General features: G+C 40.9%; 1 protein-coding gene across 1 annotated transcript; it reads left to right on the top strand.

Annotated features, from left to right (window-relative positions):
* Positions 1-710: 710 nt before the first annotated feature.
* On the top strand, positions 711-2,385 carry LOC115756205 (aquaporin PIP1-3-like). The gene is made up of 4 exons (XM_030695902.2): positions 711-1,123; positions 1,399-1,694; positions 1,799-1,939; positions 2,081-2,385. Exons 1-4 carry the CDS (start codon positions 787-789, stop codon positions 2,195-2,197), a joined length of 891 nt encoding a protein of 296 aa, XP_030551762.1. The 5' UTR covers positions 711-786; the 3' UTR covers positions 2,198-2,385.
* Positions 2,386-15,966: the final 13,581 nt, after the last annotated feature.

A 15,966-nucleotide genomic window follows, 5' to 3' on the forward strand; every position in this document is an offset into this window, starting at 1 on the left:
CAAGCAAGCGTAACCTGTTCTCTTTTCCAAAAATGGTAACATTAGTGTTTTCTCCTCTGGCACTCTTCTTGTGCAAATAGTACTCTCTACATTGGTCGTGTGTCTTATACATAATCTTTTATTTATACAACGAAATTATCTCAAATTAGAAGATGATTGGCATGTGGTGTATGAGAATTCTTGCGTTAGCTAGGCTCAATCGCAACCGAAAAGTAGATAACGTACAGACTACCTTTGAGATCCATGACCATCAATGGTCGTGATTTATTTCGTCCACGATAGACTAGACCACAATACCGGATGACTGACGAAACAATACCGTAATGTAATTCTCATTCTATGATTGATCCCGTCGATCGTGTTATTTATAAAATAAGCCTACATGGTATATTATTTGCGTCGTGTTAACAAATGTCCTAAGTATATTCGACGTACACTCCACTTCAGAAACTTCGTTTTCTGTAATATTTAAAATGTTAACTACGAATATCTCTTAACAAAAACAGTTTTCATCACTCTCCCCGCATCAATGGAGACAGAAGGGAGCAGAACCGTTCGGCTAAGGAATTCCACGCCTTTTCTCCAAATCTCACGCCACTCCATGTCTCCAACCCCCACAAACGCATCCCTCACTTCACTTGCGACTCACGAGACGGCCCTTTTGATGGATCCAATTTTTGGTACTATAAAACCCATTAATGTAAAACAGGTTACATCCCATTCTCTCCTTCACAGTCTCATCCATTCAGGCAGCACTAAGATAACCGCAAAGGAGAGGGAGAAACAATGGAGGGCAGAGAAGAAGACGTGAGGGTGGGAGCGAATCGTTACACAGAGGGGCAAGCCATCGGGACGTCCGCCTCGACCCTCAGAGAAGAGAAGGACTACCAAGAGCCACCGCCCGCCCCATTGTTCGAGGCAGCGGAGCTATCGTCGTGGTCGTTCTTCCGGGCGGGTATAGCAGAGTTTGTGGCGACTTTCTTGTTCCTCTACGTGACGGTGCTCACGGTGATGGGCGTGGAGAGATCTAGCAACAAGTGTGCGACCGTGGGGGTCCAAGGCATCGCTTGGGCCTTTGGTGGCATGATGTTCGCTCTGGTGTATTCTACTGCTGGCATTTCAGGTTGATCCTTATTGCTTCTATACAAAATAGCACGTTTTGCTTCCCTTGTATTCCAGTTAGAAGAAACAATAAGTGAGATTTTACGGGACTACTATCAACTGTTCTAAAAATTTAGGCTGTTAGACGAAAGCACAAATTAATATTTAATTATTCTATCTAACCATTCATTATTGTCATCACACGGTGGAAAAATGTCAATTAGTTAGACATGTTTAGCGATAGATATTATTCAACAGTTGACGGTTAATGATGTGCGATATTGTATCATACACAAGGAGGGCACATTAATCCGGCCGTGACTTTTGGCCTGCTATTGGCGCGGAAGCTGTCGCTCGTCAGGGCGATGTGGTACGTGCTAATGCAGTGCATGGGAGCCGCGTGCGGCGCCTTGGTGGTGAAGAGCTTCCAAAAGAGCCAGTTCGAGAGGCTCGGCGGTGGCGCCAACACCGTGAGCTCCGGCTACACCAGGGGCGACGCGCTTGGGGCCGAGATCCTGGGCACCTTCTTCCTTGTCTACACCGTGTTCTCCGCCACGGACGCAAAGCGCAGCGCCCGCGACTCCCACGTCCCTGTAAGAACACAATTTGCTCTCAAAAACAAAACAGTGTGTCTCCACTTTATCAGCGAAGTGTACCAAGATGTGTCTGCATTTGAAATGGATGGTGATGTGGTCAGGTATTGGCACCGTTGCCCATTGGATTTGCAGTATTCTTAGTGCACTTGGCCACGATTCCCATAACCGGGACCGGCATCAACCCGGCCAGGAGTTTCGGGGCAGCCCTCATCTATGACAGGGCGCAAGCTTGGGATGACCATGTAAGCTTCTCCTTCCCATCATTTTGTGAGATTTTTTTTTTCTTTTTGAAAAGCGGATTTTAATCACTTTTTAAAAGGATTAAAAAAGATCAAAAGGCACGTCGAGCACTCACCGGATCCGTGATGTTTTATCGGACGCAGTGGATATTTTGGGTCGGGCCATTCACCGGAGCGGCACTCGCGGCGATGTACCATCAGCTGGTGATGAGGAACGTTTTCTTCAAGTCCAACTTTTTCAAATCCAAATACATCGTTTGAATCTGACAAAAAAAGGGTGCTTTTGAATGGTGTGTTATAATGTATATGAAGTGATGTATTCCTAACTAAGTGTATTCACATGGGTATCGGGCGGGTGAGATGTGAGGAGTGTGGTTGCATAAACCCCCTCTCCCCGCCCCACTCTTAAAGTTCAATAAAATTCGTGGATGATTATGTTGTTGAGAAAATTCGACCGCTGACGAAGACACGCGAGTTTTAGTATATAGGTCTTTTGATGTTTTGATGTGTGGTGACGATCATTGTCATTAATTATTATTTGCGTCCTCATTGTTGTTGTTGCCAGGTTTAAAGCAAATAAACCTCCTCAATATACACCAAAGGGGGATTAAGTTTAGCAATTACTCAATTTCCCTCCTGAAATTTCACCTTTAGTGTGTTGTCACTATGTAAGAAAAGAGAAGAAGAGAAAGTTGTTTTGAAGAAGAGTTATGGAGAAGAGAAAGTTGTTACTAACAATGTTGTCATCATTTTTCATTATCAACCACCATTTATCTTCGTATCAATAATCACTTCTTTTCATATCCAGCAACCACTTCTCTCAATTATTTATAAATAACAAACTATTTCAACACATATGAGGTGCATTTTGTCAATTCTCGATCTCTATCTATGTGGTGCCGAGGCGTATTTGAGGACCAAAGTTTCAAACACACGGTTTCATTCTTTCTTTTTCATTAAGATCCAAGCTTTGAAGGTACCAATAAATGTGTTGTTGGCGTATTCGATCTTTTAAAACGTATTTAATCACCGTGCTGAAATCACGAGTACACTGCTATAATATTTAGAAATTGAATCATGCTTCACCTATCATTTTAAACTTTTGGATTGAAATTCATAACGAGATATCATAGCCCTAGTTATGCACTTTTCACGTGTGCATTTACTTCCGTTAGTAAAAAAAATTCACTTGCCTCTCCTAATCCAGCTTGCATGTGAGAGGGGGCATTAAAATATCCGACTACACTTGGCAATAGATTTCATACACTCATTATACAAATGTAGTCTCCCTCCATTTACTAATTTAAAAAAAATATTTCTCTTCATCTTTAATAAAATAAAGGCTTTTCCGATCAATCTTTTGATTGATGGATTCTTTTTTCATGTCTTTGTATCTAGATAATAAGTGCACTACAAATCCTAAAACTTACTACAAAAAATCAATTGAATTCTAAAATTTTCAAAAAGTACAATTGAGTCCTACAAAACTTATCAAATTTATGTAATCAAGTTCCTCCATTAGCTCTATCCAAATTAATGGATGGAAAATGATGATCCGACATTTTTTAATCTAACTGGAGACTTACGGTGCTCGTTAGGCACCATCAGTGCTAAAATAGCTTAAAAAATGAAAAAAAAAAAATAGATATGTTTTCTAGAAGTCCTAAAACTTGTTACAAAAGTGTAATTGAATCATAAAACTTCCAAAAAGTGTATCCAAGTCATAAAACTTGCCAAATTGGTGCAATCGAGTCATTCCTTTAACTCCGTTCACTTTGACTAATGGAAAATGCTAACGTGACTATTTTAATATTTTCTCTCTTCTACTTAGCGAAGACACGATTAAAACGACGTCATTTTAGCCCAAATCTGTTTTTTAATATAATTTTTACTTAAATTAATTAAAAAATAAGCTAAAATCAAATAATAAACAAACATAAGAAGAACGCAAAAGCAATGCCAGTGGTGAGACCCTCACTGCCGCCGTCCCACCACTGCCGAAAAGGGTTGGTGTTGGTGGGGAAGTGGTCGCGGGGGGTCACCCATCGCTGGCCCTATTTGATAGTGGTGGGTTGGCGGCAACGAGGGTTAGTTATGCTTCTTCGTTCTTCTTTTGACTTTTTTGAAATTTAGCTTAGTTTTTAGATTAATTTCAATAAAACTTATTTTAAAAGGCAAATTTGGACGAAAACGATATCATTTCAATCACGTATCGCCACGTAGAAGAGAGAAAATATTTAAAACAACTATGTCAACATTTTACGTTAGCCAAATTAGACGGAGTTTACGGAAGGACTCAATTGCATTAATATGATAAGTTTTAGGGCGCGATTGCACTTTTTACAAATTTCAAGACTCAATTGTACTTTAATGGCAAATTTTAGGACTGCTAGAGAATATATCCCAAAAAAATAGCCAAAAAATTAAATAAGAAAACATAAAACATAAAAGCAAGACGACTATGGAATCCCAAATCTGGGAAATGGAGAAATCCCTCGGAATTCAACAGGGAGAACCATTTAAACAAACACAAAACTCCCTCTCATATCAACGGCAGGAAATGGAGCAACCAAAGCATGGAACGCACGAGAGAAAGAACCTGGAGTCGTCGATTGCCGGCGGAATGCTCAAACAAGAAAATTCACCCACTGTTGAAAAAAAAGCAAGTTCAGCAATCCATTTACAAAGAAAAAAAATTAAGGCTTCTTTTGTTTCCAGAAAAATAAGCAATTTAAAAAATAGTTTACAAAAAATGATCGCATATATTGCTTACAAAAATGAATGAACAAAAAATATTTTCATCGTCTATGCAAATGGTTAGACATATATTTTTATCGGTAATGAAAATTGCAAGAAGCGTAATTTGCTTGTATTGCTCAACGTAGAGTATAGATACTTATACAACATATCGCTTAACAAAAAAAGGAAAAGAGAAGATCTACCAAATATCTCTAACTAATTACAAAAGATATACTAGATCATATGATAACAAAAATAAAAGTAAATCCTAGAGATAGACTAAATATTAGAAAAGCAAAATGTAATCTTTAGCAAATCTTCCGTAATACTCCCCCTCAAGTTGGCATATGGAGGTTACGAATTCCTAGCTTGCTGACAGGAAATTCAAATTGATTTCGACCCAGTGCCTTCGTAAAAATGTCTTCCAATTGAAGTCCAGCGGGTACGTACTCGATTCTAATACGCCCGACTGTACATGTTCGAGAACAATCTTCCGTAAAACACCGGATTTGCCGCGATATGTAGGGCTGCTTGGTTGTCGCAATAAAGATTCATCGGTTTGTCGTGCAATACTTTAAGGGAGACTAGTAAAGTGCGTAATCAAATCAATTCACTAATCACAATTGCCATAGAGCGATATTCAACTTCAGCAGAGGGCCAAGAAACCATGGTATGCTTCTTAGTTCTCCAAGAGAAGGGACAGCTACTGAGCATGACAAAGTAATCACTAACCGATTACCGAGTGATCGGGCAACTTTCCCAATTGGAGTCCAAACAGGCAGTGAAGTTAAGTGAATCTGGGATTGATAATAGAATCCCTCGTCCCGGGATTTGCTTAAGATATCGAAGAACTCATTTAGCTGCTTCCCAGTCTTGCTCCTTCAATTCTTGCATGAAATAGCAAAGTATGTGGACAGAATAACATAATTTAAGCCGAGTGATAGTGAGATAAAGTAAACATCTCACTCAAGTGAACGATTTTTTAAAGTTATGGCACTTAAGTGAACGTTTTGAAAATTATGGCACTCAAGTGAACGCCGTACAAAAGTTATGGCACTTTTAGTGTACTTTTCCCCTGACATTGCATGGCATTACATTTATTTGGTGAAAGGGGTTGAGGGCCACAAAAAGAAAAACGATAAATGCCCCACGGGAGTCGAGATGCCTTGGTTGGTGGCGCCAAGAGGACCGCGTGGTGTAGATGCGAAGCCTCGGAGTGAGGAACCTAGTGACGAAGAGTCGCCATGGGTATCGGCGGTAGAGTTGGGTAAAGTATCAATGCCACGAGTGGTAATTGAATCGAGTCCGACGACACGGCCAGTGTTACGAGTCGGTAATGGGACTCTGGTGCGACAACAGCAAGTAATTTGCATGGGAGTGCATGCATCCATTCATGCGCATAACATAACATTCACATGATAATCTGTTATGTAGAACCTATTCATTGTTTAGTTACTAAAAACCGTTGATAATCGTAGTCAACATGGAACCGAACGGTATAGTGGTCCGAGCGAGGGTTAAGAGCGGTTTGGTTTATACGCTATGGATGCTTACACTTGTGGTATTGTTCGTTTTAGATTGACAGATCGGAATGGTCAAACATGTTTCTTTTGGAAGTTCGCATGACTGGAGTTGGGTTGCGGCACTTTGTCATATGATCGGGTAGGAGAGACGAGGATTTGTACATAGTTGGGTTAGGTGGACCCAGGTTATCAGCTCTACGTACATAGTAATCTAAACGGCTAATGTGGTCAACTGAACCTATGATGTAAATATCGAATATGGTTTGATGTTTTATGGGTATTCCTTGAGTATTTGACTGCTGTCACCACTTAATATGTAATTGAAGCTTCTATTGCATGAAAATAATCTTGTCATATATGAGAATAGTTTGATGTGATGGCTTGGGTGTCACGACTCTGCTGGTAATACCCGAAGTGGGGGTGCTACAAATAATATATGTCAGCCCCGGAAATGTCACGTTAGTCATGGAACCCGCAAAACTAATTGGCGCCCCATTATGTGCAAAAGGGGGAAAAGTACACTAGAACTGCTATAATTTGTGTACGGCGTTCACTTGAGTGTCATAACTTTCAAAACGTTCACTTAAGTGCTATAACTTTCAAAAATAGTTCACTTAAGTGCTACATCGGAGCAAAATCGTTCACTTGAGTGCTATAGTAACTTTTCCGCGCGTGCCACGTCGGCTTTCCGGCATGCTACGGTAACTTTCTAGCGTGTCACGTCGGCTTTCCGGCGTGCTACAGTAACTTTCTGGCGTGCCACATCGGTTTTCCGGCTGCCACGTTAACATGGCACTCAAGTGAACGATTTTTGAAAGTTATGGCACTCAAGTGAACGCCGTACACAAGTTATGGCACTTCTAGTGTACTTTTTCCTACAAAAGGTGAAACATTTATGCTACTTATTTGAAAAACAAGAAGTGAGCGAATACCCAGTAAGAGAAATAACTAAATTCTACGCTGTACGATCCGTCGCCTCTCATTCACGAGGGTTGTCCAAAACAAAGCGTCAAACACATAATTAAGACAATATATGGGGCATACTCAAACTTTACAATACCACTACATAAAAATAGAAAGCACTTCATGTCATGGAAACACCCATGCGCACATGAACTCACACGCCAAGTTTCGTTAATTAATTTGATCTTTTCCATTCTCGTCTTGAGGTATATGCCTGTTTGCTGTCCAGCTTGCACGGTTCACAGCGGTATACACTGATTTGCTGTCCGGTCCACACACTTCACTTTCGGTTCGCTGTCTGGACTTCCAAGATTTGCTGTCCTTGGGCATCCCGACTTCCGCGAGGCATCATCGGTTCGTTGTCCAATGGTTTCTCTTTGCATTTCTTAATTTTACATAATTAATCTTGAAATGCTATGTGTGAAATAATTATGGGATCTTCAAGAGAGAGCAATAGAGAATCAAGGAAGACTACATCTTTATTCAATTGGCTTAACATTACACTTTCAAAACAATATGCATATGAAAGGAAATAAGCTAATCTAACAAAAACGTAGGAAATCACAAAATATCCAATAATATCCCGAATATCTAGAATTATCTCGAAGATTATTCTCTGATAGAGAAATCTCCAATATCCATCAATATATTTCAACATTTCCCCTCAAGCTGAAGCATCCAGCTTACATTTGATAAGTGCAACTTTCATCCGAAGTTTGTGACCAAGCACCATGTAAGCCGGACCTTACACTAAACAAGAGATGTGGACACATCAAAGCGGATTCAAGAAAATGATAATTGTGTAACCCGAACCTTACACGACAAATTAAATTTAATCCACATCGTTACTAGATTTGACAAGCATCGAAGAAACACATAATTAGAAGGTTGACATATTTTTCTAATACAATCTTCATAGAACTGTGTGGAAACCCAACTTGAACTGCAGCAAACTAAACTGCATACCCCAAGGCGCTCATCTTTGGCTGCTCAATAAAGGTGTGCTCGACTCCGATGCTCATAGCTACCTATATATTTGACGGCGACTTCGCTCGTCGACAATGCTCGCATTTAAAAGAGAGTACCACAACAAATGACGTGGTAGAGTTGTTGAGTGTTGGCAAAAATAGAAATTTTACCGAAGATGAGATGACTAAAAAAACGGCATAAAAGAATAAAAGGCTAGGTTTGGTTCCTTCTCTCTTGGTGGCGATCCGCAGAAACTGGGGAACGACCCCGTGAGTGTACCTAAGGGACAAGAACCCACGCATGAGGAACGCGGGGAGCAACGATGGGACAAGCGTCCTGCGCTGCTACCAGGGGCAAGTGTTCGTGGGAAGGCAAGGGGATCTGGAGGTGTGGTTGAGGGCAGCGGCGTGCGATGAAGAAGGCGGAGGGGAGGGGGAGGAGGATGAGGGGGAGGGAATGTATAGGGGGAATTATATGCATAGAGTGGAGGTGGAGGGGGAGGAGAGAGAGAGAGAGGAGTGATCCGGGGGATAGAAGGTGGTGGGACTAGGTTGTTTGTAAGTGCGGAGGGTGTAGAGGGGGTGACCTCTTGATTTTTGGCACATGAATCTGCTAAGTTTAGAGAAATTTTTTCGAGCGGTTTCTATCTTGTATGGTTGAGTCATCTGTATTTGATCCGATCTATAGCTTATTCATGCATTTCTTGGCGGTAAATATATCAATGAGAGGTTACCTTGCATTAGGGGTGAGCATGGGCCGGACGGATATGGTCCAAACCTAGTCCTTGAAACCGACCTTGTTATAACCGGTTTCCAGTTTTTGAAACCTAAAACCGACCATGTTTGTCCTTAAACCTGTTTTGGAACAGATCCTATTTTTCGGCCCGATTCCAAGGTCTACCCGAGAATCTGTTTTCATTTTGTTTCTTTTTCTGATTTTATTCTTTTCATCAAAATAATATGAGTATCGATGAACTTACCTCGCTTTGGATAGCTGCATCAATGTCGGAGAGCTGCAAAAGAAAGGTGACACGAAGAGGCTATGGTGACTAGTCCGGCAACAACGAGACAAAAGGCGATGATGAGCTGTGTTGCATCTTTGTGGCGTCGATGATGGCGACAACGAGATGCGAGCCGATGGTGGCGACAACGAGAGAGAGAGAGAGAGAGAGAGAGAGAGAGAGAGAGAGAGAGAGAGAGAGAGAGAGAGAGAGAGAGAGAGAGAGAGCACGACGAGATGGAAAACACGAAATAGAGGAGGGGAGGCAAGGCTGGCCAGTGAGGCTAGGATTTCTTTTTTTTAAAAGAGTAGCTAAAACCGATTCTTAAACCGGTCGGGGAGGGTCTCCACCTGGAAACAGGGAACCGCACCAATTTCAACCAATTCCCAAAAAGTGGAACCAGTTCCCAGACCAATTTGAATAGGAATCGATTTCCGATCCTATTTTTCGGGTGGTCCAATCCGGGTTCCGGGTAAACCTGTTCCAGTTGCACACCCCTACCTTGCATATACAATTTGATGATTTCTTGATCTAATAGTGGATATTCACACTTTCCTCCCATCTTGTAGCCCTTTTGTACAAGAATTCAATCTTCAGTTTTTTAAACTTTGTTAACTAAATTAATTCTCAACAGTCAACCAACGGCTAAAGTACACTAGAAGTGCCAAAACTTGTGTACGGCACTCACTTTAGTGTCAAAACTTTCAAAAAGATCACTTAAGTGTCAATTCTTTTAAAAAACTCTCACTTAAGTGCTAACTTCTTCTAAAAACGATCACTTCAGTGCCAACTTCAATTTAAGGCGACGTGGCTTGTTAGAAATCCGACACGTGCTATTTTTTATTAATATTTGAGCTGACGTGTCTCGGTGAAACTAACACTGAAGTGATCATTTTTTTTTAAATTGACAATTAAATGACCGTCTTTAAAAAAAAAATTGGCACTTAAGTGATTGTTTCGAAAGTTTTAGCACTGAAGTGATCGTTTTCAAAAAATTTGGCACTTAAGTGATCGTTTTGAAAGTTTTGACACTAAAGTGAATGCCGTACACAAGTTTAGGCACTTATAGTGTACTTAAGCCGTCAACCAACCTATTAATGTAAAATATAAAAAAAAAATTGATACCTAGTCGCATCTACTTCATTAACTAAGGCTAGTTCACATCTATCAAGTTATCAATCAACCTATTAATTTGTAAGAAGGATCCAAACCGAACACCTCTCATTACGGTCTTCTTCAAGATTAATTAAACTTTACAGATCACTAGTTAATGACAAAAGTCCTTGCACTAAAATTAAAATTCCCAAGGCATTTTGACATATAATTACGCGGTGCCGAAGGAAAATTGAAGAGTCATAGCCTCTAATTTTTAAATGAGCTTAAAAGTGTTATTTAAGACTTAAACTTCACATTTCTATAGCATTCTCCCCCATTAAAATTCATACAAATGTTAGCAATTTCAATGGTAGTTTCAACCATACTTTCAATCAATTGTTCGACATCCAATGCCAAATGGACCAGCAGCAACTAAATTAAAGGTATAGCCCAGAGATAATCGTTAGTCCTCCGGTGACCGACATTGGACTCGATTAGGGGGAAAATTTTGATAATTATGACGTATTCTAGAAAATATGTATATCAATATTATTCATTTTACTCGTCGTGGATTAACGCGGAAATCAACAGACCATGCAATTCAATATCAAACGCAAAACAACCGTGATTACTATAAAAATAAAATAAAAAAGCGATAACTACACAACAAATTTATGTGATTGGATTCTAGTGTTGATACATAGTCCATATGAAGAGGTAGCCGCAAAAAATCCATTAGATAGGATAACAAAGTTACAATCAATCACTCCTATCCTTCCCAACCCCGAGTAGGGGTGTCAAAACTAACCAAAAAACTGACCTGATCTATTAACCGAACTGAACCGAACCAAAAATTTGTGTATTTTTGGTTCAGTTCAGTTTTGGTTCGATTAATTGAAATATAACCATTTATTTCTTTTGGTTCAGTTTATTTTGGTTTGGTTCGGTTAACCGAACTGAACCAAAAATCTTTTTTTTTTCTTTTAGTTTAGCCTCCCCACCGGCGCTTCGCAAGCCTCGAGCTCCCTCGCTTGCCTCCGCTCGACGACGATATCTTCTTCTTCCTGGAGTCGTCGTCGTCCTCTCCGTCGCCGGGGCCGTCCTCGTACTCCACCACCGGCTCGGCTTTCACCTTCTCCTCGAAGTTCGCTCTCTGCTTTCCCTTCCCCATCATCGTAGAGGCTCTGCAAGGCGCTTTCGGGGAGCCGATGATGCAGGGGATTGTGGGTTTGGGGGAGGGAGAGAGGCAGAGGGAAGAGATGGTGATGGAATGGTGGTGGAGTGGGAGACCGGGTTCTCGTCGCTCCCGCTGTCGCCGGAGCCGCCGTCGCTGCTCGGCTTCTGCAGCCCCAGGTGGCGTCCAATCCACCTGCGGGCGAAGACAATTACAGGAATGTCTAAGTTCGAAACGCATTGCAAATCGCATCACCTTCTTTCAGCTAAAGATGGAACTTTTCAAAGCATGGATTACGTAACGATCACAATGGATAGAGAGAGAGAGAGAGAGAGAGAGAGAGAGAGAGAGAGACCTTGGGAGGGAGAAGAGGAAGATGGGGCGAGAAGGCATGGCGGAGGGAGAGGAACCATGGAAGAGATAGAGAGAGAGGGAAATGGTCGAACGGGTCGAGCGGGCGGTGGGGGTGCAGAATCTGCAGATGACAGAGAGGGAAAATTAAAACCAAAAATCAAAAAAGAAAAACCGAAAACCGAACCGAACCGAACCGAACTGAATTGAATATTTGGTTCGGTTCATATTCGGTTCGGGGCGGGTTCGGTTCAGTTCAAGCTTTTCACCTTAATGGTTCGGTTCGGTTTAGTTTTTGGAAAAGCTAAACCGAACCGAACTATTGACACCCCTAACCCCGAGCACACAAATTCTGAAGCTCTCGTTTTTCTCTAACCAAGTTTCCTTAGGGCCAACGCTTAGAAATGACCAATGGGGGGTGTCAAAACCAAACAATATACCCGAATCGAAGCACGGGACCAAAGCAAATCGACCTGAATTTTCGAGTATTTGTGGTTCGGGTCGGGTAATGACTTAAATTCTGAGCATTATAAATATATCGGGTCAAGTCATGTTTCTGGTTGGGCTTGGCACATGTGAATGTTGCTCATTCATCTAAATTTGATTTTTCACTAACAATTAGTTGCTTCTTATATTAATTTTCTTCATTAATTTTGACATCTCTGATTTTCTTCTTTTTTTTTAAAGATATTCCTTAAACTGTTAAAAAATTTAATTGAAGTGTCTGAATCCTAAATACATGTTTTTTCCCCTGGTCTTCACCTAGCCGCTGCTTGATTCCTCGACTACCGCCGATCGAGCCTAGTGTCGAGTTGTCACCGCAATTCACTGTATTCTCTTTCACCATCGGGGTATCCTATGTGTCGAATGGAAATTTTGTATTAAAAGTTTAACTTTCGTCTCTAAACTTTTGCACTTTCTTTTTCCGATCAAGGCCTTAAAATTTTAATTCGTCTACGACTTTTCTAATCAAATATCTATTGAGGCTCATCATATTGATTTCGAGGCGACATGTCTGCTAGAGCCATAAGAAATCTTACATGGCCTCTGGCCCTCTAGTGCAATATAAGGGCTATGTAGTGTTCGTCTTTGGGTTTTTTAGTCCAACGTATTGGCTGGTCAACATCGGCCAAACAAAAGTTCAAGGGGTAAGTACAGTACAAGTGCCATAACTTTTGTACAGCGATCACTTGAGTGCCACAACTTTTTTTTCGATCACCTAAGTACCAAATCGGAGCAAAAGGGATCACTTGAGTGCCATCTCCGGCAAAACATCCTACGTGGACTTTTTACTTAATGTTTTATTGTGACGTGGAAATTAAAAAAAGAGTTACAAGTCCACCGTGCAAATTCTTCTCCAGCATGTCCCTCTTAAAGAGAAAACGACGCCGCACGATCAACTCTTAAACCTGCCTTCGAGATCGAGAGAGAGAACGATCAAAATTGGCTCGGGGAAAATTAGGGCTCCAAACCTTCCCTCTCACAAATCGATTTATGTCCGATAGATTCGACGCTCGCCAAATGAAATTAGGGCTCCGATCTTCATCAATCTTTAGTGTCTCAAGCAAATCGATCGAAGGCCCTACTCTATTCTTGTGATTCATGTCGGAGTCTCCGAAGGCAAAGGAAGTGTTTGTCGCGTGACGAACCGGGGTCGACACAAGCAAAGGTAAGTGATTTTTTGTTTGTGTGAAGTGATTAATAAACGACACACATGTTTATTCATTTTGGCGTTATTGACAGTGAGTGAAAGCGAAAGAAAAGGCGAGAAAGGCGATCCGTTGGAGGGAAAAATTAGGGTATCACCGGCATAGTATAAAGGTGAGTTTCATTTTCTGAGTTGTACCTTATGTCGTTTTGTGTCCACTGGCCGACAACGAGATTGTTGTTTACTGAATGTGATGGGGTAGTGGGGACCGAGTGATGAAGTTGTCGTGTCTTTGCTTTGTTGTGGTCCTTGTCTGTCATGGAAAAAATTATTCTTTCTTTTGTGCAGTGTCGAGGGTTGTGGTCCCCATTATAAAAAAAGATTGTTTTTCTATAATTGCATTGTTAAAGATTTCTGTTGTTGTGGTCCCCGTGATGAGGAAAAAACTGATTGTAATTGGCTGCAAAGGCTAGCAAAATTGTTAGCAGATGATAGAGAATGCTATAAAAATTATTCCTTTTATATTGCATGTTTGTGTTGTGGTCCTTATTATATAAAAAATATATTTTATCTTTCATGCAGTGTCAACATAGCTTGCATTGTGGTGTCTGTTATAGAAATAATTATTTTCTAAATCAACAGTGTTACCATGGGCGATACGACTGCGCCGGTCAAAGTTTTCTACGATGGGAAGTTTGTAATTGGAGATAATGAGACTAAATATGTCGGTGGAGATGTGGCTTTTGTCCTCATCGGTGTGAGGCGACTGTCTTATAAAGAGTTTAAGAAGGATATAGTGCAACAGTTGCGATGCAAAATTACTAAGCTATATTATGCAATACCTGGTCAAAGTCCGAAGGATGGAATGAGATGCTTGCATGATGATAGTGGTGTTAGGGATGTTGTTTACTATTTTCTTCATGGTCAAGAGGTGTCTGTGTATGTTGATGGCAATGGAGGTGAGGAAGCAATTTTGGAAGCTCATGTGGAAACCTAGGATGGGGATGCATCTGTTTTAGAAAAAAATCTACAAGCAGAGGACAATCAGGCTTTCCATACAGCTCGCGTGTTAGAGCCGTGTCAAGAACTTGAAAGAATTGGTGGCATATCCGATGATGAAGACACAGTAGTTGAAGAATCGACTCAAATAAATGTGAGCTCTTGGGAAGTTGCATTGTCCAGTGATGAAGATGAGGAAATACTGTTGCATACATAATGCCCAAGTGATGCTGATGATGTAGACATTGCACAAGCAAGAGAAGAAGTAAAAGCATTTCGACAAAGGAAAGAAGGACAAGTTGGGGTAGTTGATGAGGGTACTTCTGCAGGCAGGGAAGATGGAGCTGCTGTCAACATCGGCCAAACAAAAGTTCGACGTCTAACCCTCTTATCGGGTCGGAGGGACATGTTAACTTCAATTGATTAGTTTTGAAGTCGGAGTTATTCAATTAGAAAAAGTTATACCTGTTCAATTAGGACGTGATCGGATATTCAATGAAATATAAAAGGGGAACAAGAGAGGATTAAGTTGATTGGGTATGCACGCAAAAAAGGTGGTTTTCACACCGAATATGTGTGAATTTAGTCTGCCAAACACGATTTTCGATTTTTTTTTTTGTTTTTATCTAGATTAGGAAGACCAAATTTTCATATTAATAACAAGATATATCCAAAAAATTTCGTGAATAATGAAATTTTTTTTCATTCATTTAACTTTTTAAGCGGCACGGACGATTATTATAATAAAAAATTCTTGAAACAAATGAAACCTTATATTTTGGATTTTAAAAAGAAACATGAAACTCGACTCATATCGACCCAACCCGACTCGACCCAATCGCTTCGGGTTGTGTATTTAGTGTTTCGGGTCGGGTCAAACACATCCCTCTATTGTTTCGAGTCTGGTCAGGTCAAACACGACTTTACCTATTGACACCTCAAAATTGACTAATGCAAAATGCACAATTTGGCAAGGTTGTCGGGGAGGCAGAAGGCATGGTCAGCAGCAGGCACGCTCCCCATGCCCGGTAGCTCGCCTATTGGGCTTCTCATGACTAGCATCCCGTGTGCCCGACCCCTTGTTCGTCGCACCTCGAGCACCTCCAAGGCTCCAACCTTGTCTTGGACCTGTTTCGATCTCATGGGCTCCGGTTCAAGCCCCAACTATAGTAAGAATTTGAGCCACAACATAAAACCACATGTCAGGGAAGATATCTCTTTCAAATTATTTTTAGGGAATCATCATTGCTTTAAGGAATTGACACCATGCCATCTCTTTGTTTGCGAGGGAGATTTGAAACTCTTAAATCCCCAACAAGGGAACGATGGTTTTTTGTGAAAGAACCCTAATTGCCGTAACAAACAACGAAATAGCTCAATTTCAATTGCTAGGATAGGGACTCGTGAGTGAGGAAGCAAGGTTTCGCGACCTGCGTACAGCCCGTAACACGCGTAGTGACATAAATTAGATATAAGATAGAATCACACGAAAAGAAAAAAAAAGGAACAATGCCTCAAAAAATTAATTTAGAAAGGAAAAGTTCATTGCATTGGTTCTCATTATATAAG

The sequence above is a fragment of the Rhodamnia argentea genome, chromosome 7 (genome assembly GCF_020921035.1).
Source record: "Rhodamnia argentea isolate NSW1041297 chromosome 7, ASM2092103v1, whole genome shotgun sequence".
Taxonomy (NCBI): Eukaryota; Viridiplantae; Streptophyta; class Magnoliopsida; order Myrtales; family Myrtaceae; genus Rhodamnia; species Rhodamnia argentea.

Coding starts and splice junctions, on each gene's coding strand:
- LOC115756205 (XM_030695902.2), top strand. CDS start 787: ATGGAGGGCAGAGAAGAAGACGTGAGGGTGGGAGCGAATCGTTACACA. Junction 1,695..1,798: donor CCCGCGACTCCCACGTCCCT/GTAAGAACACAA, acceptor TGATGTGGTCAG/GTATTGGCACCGTTGCCCAT. Junction 1,940..2,080: donor CGCAAGCTTGGGATGACCAT/GTAAGCTTCTCC, acceptor TATCGGACGCAG/TGGATATTTTGGGTCGGGCC.